Source organism: Onthophagus taurus, chromosome 6 (genome assembly GCF_036711975.1).
Source record: "Onthophagus taurus isolate NC chromosome 6, IU_Otau_3.0, whole genome shotgun sequence".
Classification (NCBI taxonomy): domain Eukaryota; kingdom Metazoa; phylum Arthropoda; class Insecta; order Coleoptera; family Scarabaeidae; genus Onthophagus; species Onthophagus taurus.
In genome coordinates, this window is record NC_091971.1 from 3,379,812 (window position 1) to 3,392,379 (window position 12,568).

Below are 12,568 nucleotides of genomic sequence, written 5' to 3' on the forward strand. Positions count from 1 at the left end.
TAATTCTCTGCGATCTTTTAGTCTTCTGCAAGCAGTATCTAGTCTTTTACAAGCAGTATCTAGTCTTTTACAAGCAGTATCTAGTCTTTTGCAAACAGTATCTAGTCTTCTGCAAGCACTATCTAATCTTCTACAAGCGGTATCTTATCTTCTCCAAGTAGTATCTAGTCTTTTGTAAGCAGTATCTACTCTTCTGATTAGAAATATAAAATGTAAAAGAAATGTCCGAGTAGAATCAATGTAAAAGATAGTAAAAACTACAATTCATAATAAAAAATTCTATATTTTTACAAATAATGATAATTGTACTAAACAAAAAAAAATTACCTAAATAAACTTAAAAATTGTAATTTATGTACATAACCTAATTAATTAATTTTTCTTTTTCTTTGGCACTTTCTCTGGTGGTAATAATCCCATAGCTTTTTGATATTCATAAATCAACTTCTCCTGTAATTCAGGTAAACAAGGTGAATACCTAGAATATTCCATTGTGAACTCTCCTTTTCCTTGAGTGCTTGATCTTAATTCTCCAGCATATCCAAACATATCATTCAAAGGAACTTCCGCGTGAACCGTACACCAACCTTCAATACCCTCAGTGCCTGTTACAATTCCATGGCGCTTATTTAACTGGGAAATAACCGTTCCTTGGAACTCGTCGGGTGCGGTAACTTCAACTTGCATAATGGGTTCTAAAATCTGCCAAAATCCCTTTTCAAAAACGTCTCTTATAGCGCCTTGAGATGCTAAATAGAAAGCTAATTCGCTAGAATCGACTATGTGATGTGCTCCATCGATTAATCTAAATTTTAAACCAGATAATTTATTTCCGGTTAATAAACCTTTATCAGCCATCGTTAAAAATCCTCTCTTTACACCTGGGATGTATTGTTTGGGTATATTTGTGCCAACAGTTTCATCGACGAATTCTAATAACGTATTTCTATTTGGTGGTAAAGGCTCAATAACTCCAATAATTCTTGCGAATTGTCCTTGACCTCCCGATTGTTTTTTATGTAAATAATCAAATTCGCACGGTGACACCAAAGTTTCACGGAACGCAACCTTTGGTTTACCCATAATAACAGGGCAGTTATACTCCCGTTCCATTCGTTGCGAATAAATTTCTAAATGAAGTTCCCCCATCCCGGAAACGATGGTTTCTTTGTTATCGGCATCGAAATGAAAATGAAACGTTGGATCTTCTTTCGTAAATCTAGCTATGGCTTTTGAGAAATTATCGCGATCTTTTGTATTCGCCGGAGCTATAGCCATCGAAACGACAGGTTCTGGGACATAAATCGATTCTAAAGATACTCGATCTTTAATGTCTGTTAAGAAAGTGTCTCCACTTGCGCAATCAACACCAAATAGCGCAAATATATCTCCTGCGAAAACTTCGTTTACATCTTCCATATTATTCGAGTGCATACGAACTAAACGTGCGATTCGTACTTTTCTACTCGTTCGAACATTATAAATATTATCGCCTTTTTTAAGAGTACCTTGATAACATCTCATATAAGTTAATTGACCGAATTTACCCGCTTCTAATTTAAAAGCTAACGCAACAAACGGTTTATCTGGATTTCTTGATGGATCTAAAACGATTTTTTCAGGTTCTTTCCCCTCAAGTTCAATCAAAGCCGTATTTTCAACTTCCCCAGGGTTGGGTAAATATTCAAGTACCGCATCTAAAAGTGGTTGAACCCCGCGATTTTTTAAAGCCGTTCCGACTAAAACCGGGGTGAATGTCCGTTTTAAACAAGTTCTTCGAATCGCTTCTTTAATATCATTCTCATTAATTGTTTTTTCTTCCAAAAACATCTCTCCTAAATGATCATCAGCGTTTGATAAATGTTCGATTAATTCATGTCGACGATCGGAACATTCAGATCTCATTTCTTGTGGGATATCATCATATCGAAGAGTTTCGCCGCTATCCCCTTCGAAATAAATCGCTTTTTGTGCGATTAAATCAACAACACCTTTATTAGAACTTTCTAAACCAATTGGAAGTTGAATAAAAGCCGCGTTATGATTTAATTTTGATCTCATTTGGGATAAAACTCTTTTTGGATTGGCCCCTAATCGATCTAATTTATTTATAAAAGCTAAACAAGGTACGTTGTACCTTTTCATTTGTCGATTAACGGTTAATGATTGACTTTGAACTCCTCCGACTGCACATAATACTAAAATCGCTCCATCAAGTACTCTTAAAGCTCGTTCTACTTCAACTGTAAAATCAACATGACCGGGAGTGTCGATAATATTAATATTATGGTCTTTCCAAATTGTGTAAGTAGCTGCACTTTGAATTGTGATACCCCTTTGACGTTCTAGCTCCATTGAGTCCATAACGGCACCAACGTTATCTTTTCCTTTAACTTCGTGCATCTCATTGATTCGACCGGTGTAAAATAATATTCTTTCTGTTAATGTTGTTTTCCCGGAATCTATATGTGCTGATATTCCTATGTTTCGGATTTTTTCGATTGCTTTGTGTTCGGCGTATTTTTCGTATGACATACATCTTATATTTCTCTAAAATGCGGGCATTATGTTCATGTAATGGTTAAAAAAAGAAACAATAAACTTACCTCAATTAGAAATTTATTTAATTTCGATACGTTTGCGGTTTTAACGGTTGAAAGCAGCTTAAAAATCGTCATTTTATGGGGTATTTAATGTTGTAATAACCGGGCGATTTTTTGAGGTTAAAACGTTTGTCAAAGGCTAAAATCTAGGGAATTTATTTCAGAAATTAATTTAGGTTGGTATGATTCGTTATGCAATAAATTTATATTAATAAAAAAGAATTTAATTAATTTTTTGTGATGATCTAAATTATTATTAATAAAATTTAACTTAATAAATTATTATAAATCTATAATATTAATTAATTTCTTTTAAACCAATCTCTACTTGGCTATTTTTTTGTGTAGATGACGCCACCATGAAAATATTTGACACTTTCAAATTTGAAATTTATAATTTTTAAAAAATAAACAAATTTTCTTCTAACATTTTATTTATTGTACCTCATAGTATTAATATACAGTTTTAAAACTGATTTATCATCTAAAACACAGATCCTACAGATGAGGATGAAGTATTTTTGATACAACTTTAGTTGCAATGAATTATTCTAACAATAAGAAGCATATTTTTAATATTTGACCTGATTGGGGATTAAATACGATAGATAAGATTTATTTCATTGATTAATGAGCGAATTTTGTATGCTTATTTTAATTTTATGAATGAAGTACTTATGAAGGGAAATAAATATGTATTGATACGAATGTTGTTAATTCTACGTTATTGGAGTAATTAATTAAATTAAATAGTTAGTTTTTCTGTTAATTATTACTATTCTTTTTCTGCATCAATACTGATTTATTTCGGTACAATTTTTCCAAGATTTTTTTGGTAATATTGAATGCAATATATTATAAAATTTCCAAAAATACACCGGATGGTTTTGGTTAAAACTTTCGCATTACTATTTTTTGTTCTCTAATATTTTTTTCAGGTCAGCCTTAATACATTGTGCTACATTATCGACCCTAAAATGTTTCCACATAGGTCAGATTAAAAAAAAAACAGATCATCCACAGCCTTCATCCAATTTTGACCATCTTTTTATATCCTGCACTTTACACTCGCGTTTCTTCAGACTTGTCACTCTTTTTTTCACCGACGCTCCAATGACTTTTATCTTTGACTGAATTACGCTACAACAAAAATTCAAAATTAATCATTTCAGTTAATTTCTTTTTAAATAATATTTCCATGCTGATTACATTAAATTTGAGTTAAGATTAAGATTGAGTAAACTGGATTCTCTTAACAAAACAACATGACGTTTTAGTAGTTTGACATAATTAAAAAATTTCGAGTCAATAGAGATCGTTCAATTTAACTACGATGGCACGTGGTCAACAAAAGCTTCAATCGCAAGCTAAAGCGGCCGAGAAAGCCGCAAAGGCGAAAAAGCACCAAAGCCATTCGGCAAACGACCAACGTAAAGCCGCTCAAAAAGCGTTGCAACACGTGTGCTCGATCTGCAAAACTCAAATGCCCGACGCCAAGACTTATAAACTTCATTTCGTAAGCAAACATCCGAAAAATAAAGTTCCAACCGAATTAGAAGGTATTCCTGTTTGAGTACAAGTATCAGATTTATATCCAATTCTTTTTTTGAACTTATTCGATTAGTAAAGATTATCGTTGTGTATAAGTTGGATTAATAAAGTTCTTGTATTAATAAAAATGTAATATAAAAATTTAATTTTATAAAAGTATGATTATTAAGAGCAATAACCAATATTCATTACAGAATTTACTTCAATTTATGTGAAGATGTCTGCAATGAATTAGAATATGTTGGAAGTGATATCTATTTTTACATACTCCTATTTATTTGATGCGCCAGCTATAAACAGAGTTCTAGTTTTTTCCATTCCCAAAATACATAGCTTTGCATTTACTTTAGTCATTTGAACATAGTCACATTTTCAAAATATTATAGTTCACTGTTCGATTTTCCAAATATAGTGTGTCCGTTAAGTCATGGTATACTTTTAAGCGGTTACAGGACAGCAACACAAATAAAAGAAAAACTCTCCTAGTTTAATTTGTGTCTATTCGTGTTTTGTTAACATTTTATGAACTATACTCTTGCTTAGGAGTAATAGCCCAGCACACGCACGCACTTATATTTTAGGGTTCCTTACGTGTGATGATTTGCCAATACCCTACTAGAACAGGGTTTGCCCAACAAATTGCCGGTATCTTTCAACTGCTTATTCCACCGATAAATGTGATTCCTATGTGGTGTTGCCGTCCACATCTCGACTGGCGTGGTTTGAGACATTGTCTTGGACCATCTCAACGAACCTCAAACAACAACGAAAAAATCTCCCCATAATTATCAAATGCTTCCTGTTACAGATTGAGTTGTGCATCAACACAAATCGGTAAATTCAGAAGGTAGCAGAATGTTTTGCAAACTATCCAGAAAGACCAATTTGGAGATGAGATAAGAATAGAAGGATATAAACCATTTCACGTTGGATGCTTCCAAATTAGGATTTCGTTTGCAGATATCACATACTCATTGTTTACCAAATGGATTTACTTAACCGTGTTCTTAATACGGATTAAACTGGGATAGATTTTTGTGTTGTGTAGGTTGCAAGCCTCGAGAGCATAACTTAATTTCAAGACACTTAAGCTAATTAATCAAGGAGAACTGATTGATTTGGATTGTGATTTAAAACAAATTAAAATTGAGATATTATGGTTGAAACTGCAATACTGGAACATAACCCAAAGGATATTTATAATGCTTTCAGCAAAACTGCTGACTTCATCAGGGTCTTTGACTGATAGAGTAAACATAAAAGAATCTTTGACTTTACAGTTAGGAATCAAATTTGAAAACCATGAATAGCAACTTTAGTGTAATTTAAAAGTTGTTGCACTCTTTGTAATTTTTGTTCGTTATAGAACATTTTCAAAAAGGATCTTGTTGGGTTGGGTTCGCTCCAATATTTAAAGGGGGGAAACTGTCGACGTAGAAATCTGCATAAGCTTACACTTAGGAGTAAATTTTCGAAAACTTTGCAATCTGTTTTCTCAAGTTTCCAAATATAGTAAGTTAAAGCCATCTTCATATCTACAACTTCTTCAAATCAATGTAATGTTAAAACTTATTTATTAAGCTTAATACACTTTTTGTATCATAAATATATTTTTAAAATTAATATAATTTTTGGTGGAGGAGCCGGAAATTTGAATGAAATTTTTAATCCATTAATTAACGATAGTTTAAATTTACAAAACACTTCCAATTGGGACATAGGTAAATGTGGCACCAACTCCTACATTAATTATAATATCACGTGGATGTTTGAAACTAAACTAATTAAACTTAGTTTCTAACGTTCATTAGTAATAACAACAACGGTAATTGGTAATTTCTCGGCTCTTAGTGCTTTTTAAAAGAGATTGTTTTAAAAAATTTATTTAACAATAGATCATGCGGAACATGCTTTATTTTAATAATAGTAGATACCGTTATCCTGTACATTTGCTAGCTGAAATCATTCGTTTTTATTTCCAATAGTCAAGATTAGCAATGAAATATAAAAAATCATGCAATAAAGGATAATCGAAATATATAGACAATACACCGTGTTGGTTTTAATTAAAATTACTTACACTTAATCTAATGTTATTGTTAGTATATTTGTGCGTTAAGGTGGTGTGTACACAGAAAGATTTTAAATGTGTTGAGTCATATCGGTCACCTTTATCGTAATCCCCTCCTCTTCATCCTCTTCCGCCATCGTTGACAGTCGTTTCTCCAACTTCCTCTCGTCGCGTTTCTCCTCCTTTTTCGAGTGTTTCTTCTTTCTGAACCTGATTTCGAAGGTAACAAAAACCAAATTTCATTCAAATTTACTTTTTTAATATTAATAGATCAAAATTTCGACATCAATACATCAATCTAACATTTTTTGCCGGGATTTTTCGTGCTAATTTACCTTGAAACGGACGCACCTCGTTTCTTGTCGGTTTTATTGCAGCTATTGACTTGCTTCCAGATCCCGGTCTTATTAACCTCTTCAGATATGTTTATCGCCGACAGCGGGATGTTCATCACGTTCCCATTCGCCAACGATATCTTCAAATTGCCCGCATTCTCCAGGTGAATCGGTTTATCCTGCTATAAGTGTCGACGATGTCAAGATGTCGAGAATTTTTTTTTTGCTATTTGCTTGTAGAAATAAAAAGAACTAACCAAAAAAGAAAAACTACATACTTACGTAGATTTTAAAAGAAAATCTTTGTTTTTGATTGTTGAGTTTGTGTCTTTGTGTTGTGGTTGAGTGCGTTAATTTTTTTTTAATTTGGATTAGTACAGAAATAAACTACAACTACTAAATGAATTAAATAATTATGCGGTAATTAGAATATGTTGTGGAAGGTTTTAGTTAAAGTGTATTAGGTAGAAAAAACTAAAAAAAAAAAAGAAAATTATGGTTGGATGGTTTATTGATAAAAATACTGTTATAACAATAACGTAAAAGAAACAAAGTAACTAAAAAAAATTGTTAAAATAAAACTATTAATGCGGTAAAGCTTCGATTAGTGTATTGTCTATAAATACATGATGAAAAATATATTTTCTTAATATCACTATTATGAGATGTGAGTAGATTGAGCATTATAATTGGAGTTGCGATTTTTAAACTTTAATTTCACTCGAGTTTTTTTTTTCAGTCATACCGTTTTATAATTTCATTTTCTTTAACGATGTTTAATTATTCCTGTGGAGCTTTATTTAACTTAAAAGTTTCAACAAACGGGATATGAATTATTCCTTTTTTATTTACTCCACAATTTCTTTTTTCATTTTAAAGTAAATAATTCATGTTTTAAAATTCATATCTATATTTAATGTTATTTATTTTCCTTATTTATTATTGACTTTGCTAAGTTGGAATGGTATCTTTTTAAAAGCGTCAAATTAATGTAATTCAAGAATGAAATCAAATAATAATAATAATAGAATTGACTAGGGGTTTTAAGGGATTAAAAAAATTCGCTATAAAATCACCTATAACAATCAATCAATCAATCAACAAGAAGAAGCGAATGCTAAAAATCAAAATGATAAGTAGTGTTGTGTCCTAAGAGTTTCAATGAGGTTTATTTTTTAATTGTTTCTATATCTTTTGGTGATTTAATGGGTGGGGTTCCTAAACAACATGCAACAAACTTTCGCCAGCATCCCACCTCAGATCCTTCGATCATATCCTGTTGATGTCTCTTAGTCATCTCCGGCATGATATCGTCCAAAATCTTCAATTCCCTCCGGGCGAAGAAAAAGTCCAACGATTTTCTAATACCAATCATCACCACCAACATCAACGGGAAAAGGATTGAAGTTGTACTGAACGATTTAATCACCCATAAACACACCAAACAAGCCAATTGAATTAAAGTAAAAATATGTACACGTCTTATTGGAACCTAAATAAACCAAATTAATAATAATTTATAATCATAAATTAAAAGAGAATTAATTTTACCTGTCTCAGGAACATATAATCAGGTTGATACTTATTCGGCATAAACATAATAAGAATCCTATCAAAAAATTGTAATCCTTTCAAAGAAGCGACTCCCATATAAAGAAAAACGCCGTATAACACCGGCATAGGAATATGACTCAACATTGGTGTTAAAAACACCGATAATCCGATAGTTAAAAAGATAAAAATATGGGTCACCCTTTGCTCCCTTACCCCCAAAAATTGGGGTTTCTCCCCAGGAGCTGCACACTCAGACTCCACTTTCAAAGAATTAACGTGATTTATCGATAACACCGTAGCCGCTACGAACCAGGGCAACCCCATTAATGTGCAAATTTGTATCAAAATTGCTAGCACGAATAAATCGAGGTGATAACCTCCACCTTTCTTCAATTTATTCTCTTTTCTATTAATAATAACGGTTGTGATTTGTTGGTCCATGAATATAAGGATGGTACCAAGCAAAGCTGGAAGTAATGCTAGTATAAACGTGTATATCGGATTTTTAAAAGGATCTATAATCCAGGTTCTATCCGGAGATGTTGGTTTGAATTCTTGCGGCACTTCTAATTTTGGAGTATTTATTCCTACTTTAAAATCCAACATAGTCATCGATAAAATTGCTATGATTACAGCAAAATCGCTCACGTATTGACGAACCTATAAAAATAATGGTTTATTATAAAAAAAATTATTGTAAAAAAAATATACCGTTGATGGAAAGAATAAGGAATTTTTGAAATCTTTTAAAATAACCGAAATTGTAAATGTCCCCAAAAAGAGTAAGATGGACATAAGGAAGACATCTGGAACGAATTCGGTACATCCATCTCCGAGTAACGTACCATTTAATTGCTGTAATTTTAATTTAAATATGAAATTCGTTATATACAATATTACTGTATAAATAAAATTGATGTATTTTTGCTTACCAAACAACTCGTCTTATCTAAGGTGGTAGACTCATCAACGGTCGTTAGAGAAGTTATCGTTCCATTTAACGAGCACGAGCAGTTATAGGAGATGTTAGTAAGACCGGGATTGATTGGAAATGATTTTCCAATAATTGCAACATTTTCCACTGCCTAAGAAAATTATTTGGGGTAAATATTTCATAAAATGCATTGAAGTCGTCTAAGGTAATTCAAGATTCGTATAAAGAAGAAACTTGTTAAATTATTTTTTTGTATTTCTTATTAAAATGTTGGTCAAGATTTTCCGATTTAGCATTTCAAATTAATTCCCGTGTAATAGGCGGCCTGCAGAAATTCGATTAAGGTCGACATGAATTTCACTTCAGCACTAGCTTTAGCCGGAGTTCTAAGGTAGGCCGAAGTTTCCGCTACGATTTGCGTAGGATACATTTGCAATGAAAATTTTCAAACTTAACACTTGGCTCGGTGACTTTACAACTTGTAAATAGGATCTGGATTATTATAGAAACTTTGTTAAAGCAAATACCCGTTAATATTTTGCGACTTGTTCGATGAAACTTAATCTAAATTAACTTCCAAATTATCAACATTACAAAAAATTTTCAATGCGGTATTTCCGAGCTTTGCGGATATTGATTGTTGGACGCCGGTAAAGAGGAGAAATACGTCCCGATGAGATAATCACGTACCGTTTCAATTTAATCCCCCCAGTCAATTTTGCGTACTCCCACAATTCTAGTGTTCCAATACATTAATTAAATAAATTAATCTTACCTTATAAATAAAAATGAACGCAATGAGAGTTGCAAAATTTTCCTCCGTAAATCTTGTAATGTAACAAACAAGAGCACTTGCATCAATGGCAACGAGTATTAATAAAATAACAGCGATCCAGGTTCCAATCCAAAATCGAAAAGACATATAATCCCAGCCGACTCGTTGACAAAATTCAAAAACGATTGTTTCAAACACAAGAACGGGCCCGGTTGAACCTAAAATCGTGAGGGGTTGTCCCGAAAAAAATCCATAACCAACTCCGCACACAAATCCAGAAACCAATGATTCCATAGCTGCCATATTTCTTCCGGTGGCTTGAGAAAGTAATCCTCCAAAAGTGATTATAGGAGACAAACAAGCAAAATACAAGAAAATCCACGAAGCGATGCATTGCATGGACACGGCGTCTTTAATATCGGACCAATACCAAGGAGCTTTTCTTTTAATATCGTTTATTAACCCACCAAAAAGTCTTCCAGTTCGAGATAACCCGGATTCTTCGCGCAACTTTTGTTCTTCCTCTTCCTCGTCAATTTCATCGGTTGGTTTCTCCGTTGTCGGTCGTTTTCGTGAATCTTGAGGAGGAACCGCAGCTGGAGGTTCAATTCTAATCGACGGATCCCATTCACCTGGCGGTAAAACCGTCACGGCATCTAAAAACTCATCAATCCCGGCTAAAATATGATCCCTATTTTTAGCTCGATAAGCCACCTCATGAAAAACCTCATCAGACATTAACGTCGCCATAGCCCTTCCAATTTCGTGAAAACCTGAATTTGTGTTGGCAGGTCCAAGTAATAAGAACAGGAATCTCGTTGGTACCGGAACCTCGGTTAAATCTCCCATTATAGAGGCTTTACTCAAACGGATAAACGCTGATATTGTTTTATCCAAAAAATCAACTTCTCCAACTAAAATGTTAGAAGCTTCAGATCCGTGAGGAATTTTTCGCATAAATTGTAAGTTGTGCTGTGGGATATCTCCGTTACTTAAATCGGTGGTACTGTGATGGTGTCGAGACATTGATATGGAACTTGCACTTTTTTTCATACCATCGTGTTTGTCCGATCCTGAAAATTATTTAATATATTGTAAGTTTTATTTTTTTATTTAAAGATTGTCCCAGTAATACGAATAAATTAAATACAATTTAGAACCACAGTAAAACCTCTATATAACGGATTAATGAGGAAGAGAGTGTCCGTTATAGCCAATATGAATAATTTTAATGCACACAAAGTCGGACAACTATCCATATCGTTGCGTTTTATCTACGTGGCTTAATACTTATACCAGAGAAGGTAGAATCTGGTGTATAGCTCGAAGATCCGTTCGTGACGTCAGCGCTGAATAACAATTAAATCTAGAACTAACACTAGACCTAGAACTAGAAACATTCGGGTTTAGCCACAAGTCTCTCAAGACGGCTAAACCTGAATGATTCTAGTTCTAGGTCTTGTGTTAGTTCTAGTGATAGTGTTAGTGTAAAACTAGAACTAACACTAGACCTAGAATTAGAAACATTCGAGTTTAGCCGCAAATCTCTCAAGACGGCTAAACCCGAATGATTCTAGTTCTAGGTTTTGAGTTAGATCTAGTGATAGTGCCAGTGTAAAACTAGAACTAACACTAGACCGAGAACTAGAAACATTCGGATTTAGCCACAAGTCTCTCAAGACGGCTAAACCCGAATGATTCTAGTTCTAGGTCTTGTGTTAGTTCTAGTGATAGTGTTAGTGTAAAACTAGAACTAACACTAGACCTAGAATTAGAAACATTCGAGTTTAGCCGCAAGTCTCTCAAGACGGCTAAACCCGAATGATTCTAGTTCTAGGTTTTGTGTTAGATCTAGTGATAGTGCTAGTGTAAAACTAGAACTAACACTAGACCGAGAACTAGAAACATTCGGATTTAGCCGCACGTCTCTCAAGACGGCTAAACCCGAATGATTCTAGTTCTAGGTCTTGTGTTAGTTTTAGTGATAGTGTTAGTGTAAAACTAGAACTAACACTAGACCTAGAATTAGAAACATTCGAGTTTAGTCGCAAGTCTCTCAAGACGGCTAAACCTGAATGATTCTAGTTCTAGGTTTTGTGTTAGATCTAGTGATAGTGCTAGTGTAAAACTAGAACTAACACTAGACCTAGAACTAGAAACATTCGGGTTTAGCCACAAGTCTCTCAAGACGGCTAAACCCGAATGATTCTAGTTCTAGGTCTTGTGTTAGTTCTAGTGATAGTGTTAGTGTAAAACTAGAACTAACACTAGACCTAGAATTAGAAACATTCGAGTTTAGCCGCAAGTCTCTCAAGACGACTAAACCCGAATGATTCTAGTTCTAGGTTTTGTGTTAGATTTAGTGATAGTGCTAGTGTAAAACTAGAACTAATACTAGACCGAGAACTAGAAACATTTGGATTTAGCCGCACGTCTCCCAAGACGGCTAAACCCGAATGATTCTAGTTCTAGGTCTTGTGTTAGTTCTAGTGATAGTGCTAATGTAAAACTAGAACTAACACTAGACTAAGAACTAGCAACATTCGGATTTAGCCGCACGTCTCTCAGTTCGGCTAAACCCGAACGATTCTAGTTCTAGATCTTGTCTTAGTTCTAGTGATAGTACCAGTGTAAAACTAGAACTAACACTAGAAAGTTTCGCACGGCTAAACCCGAATGTTTCTAGTTCTAGGTCTAGTGTTAGTTCTAGTTTTAGTTCAATGAAAAATATACAACAATCTAATG

The 12,568-nt window shown here is 33.6% G+C and overlaps 2 protein-coding genes, 1 long non-coding RNA gene and 1 pseudogene across 20 annotated transcripts in view; 2 read left to right on the plus strand and 2 right to left on the minus strand.

The window, feature by feature from the left end:
- Positions 1-12,568, plus strand: part of LOC139430226 (uncharacterized) — a 34,915-nt gene that overhangs the window by 3,049 nt on the left and 19,298 nt on the right. The window lies entirely within an intron of this gene.
- Positions 264-2,747, minus strand: LOC111424874 (mitochondrial translation elongation factor G 1). Its single transcript, XM_023058591.2, has 2 exons — positions 2,607-2,747; positions 264-2,550 (listed from the first exon to the last, which is right to left on the minus strand). Exons 1-2 carry the CDS (start codon positions 2,676-2,678, stop codon positions 373-375), a joined length of 2,250 nt encoding a protein of 749 aa, XP_022914359.2. The 5' UTR covers positions 2,679-2,747; the 3' UTR covers positions 264-372.
- Positions 3,020-12,568, minus strand: part of LOC111424868 (Na[+]-driven anion exchanger 1) — a 34,426-nt gene continuing 24,877 nt past the window's right edge. For 8 of the 18 annotated variants that reach the window (XM_023058582.2, XM_071196898.1, XM_023058581.2 and 5 more), the window contains 8 exons: positions 9,824-10,896; positions 9,047-9,199; positions 8,826-8,969; positions 8,112-8,774; positions 7,816-8,052; positions 6,561-6,742; positions 6,324-6,435; positions 3,020-3,743 (listed from right to left, as the gene is read on the minus strand). In XM_023058582.2, the coding sequence (XP_022914350.2) occupies positions 3,666-3,743; positions 6,324-6,435; positions 6,561-6,742; positions 7,816-8,052; positions 8,112-8,774; positions 8,826-8,969; positions 9,047-9,199; positions 9,824-10,896 (2,642 nt within the window). In that variant the 3' untranslated portion in view covers positions 3,020-3,665. The other 10 variants (XM_071196905.1, XM_071196897.1, XR_011640682.1 and 7 more) reach the window with 9 other exon arrangements.
- LOC111424877 (zinc finger protein 706 pseudogene) lies at positions 3,842-4,282 on the plus strand (annotated as a pseudogene).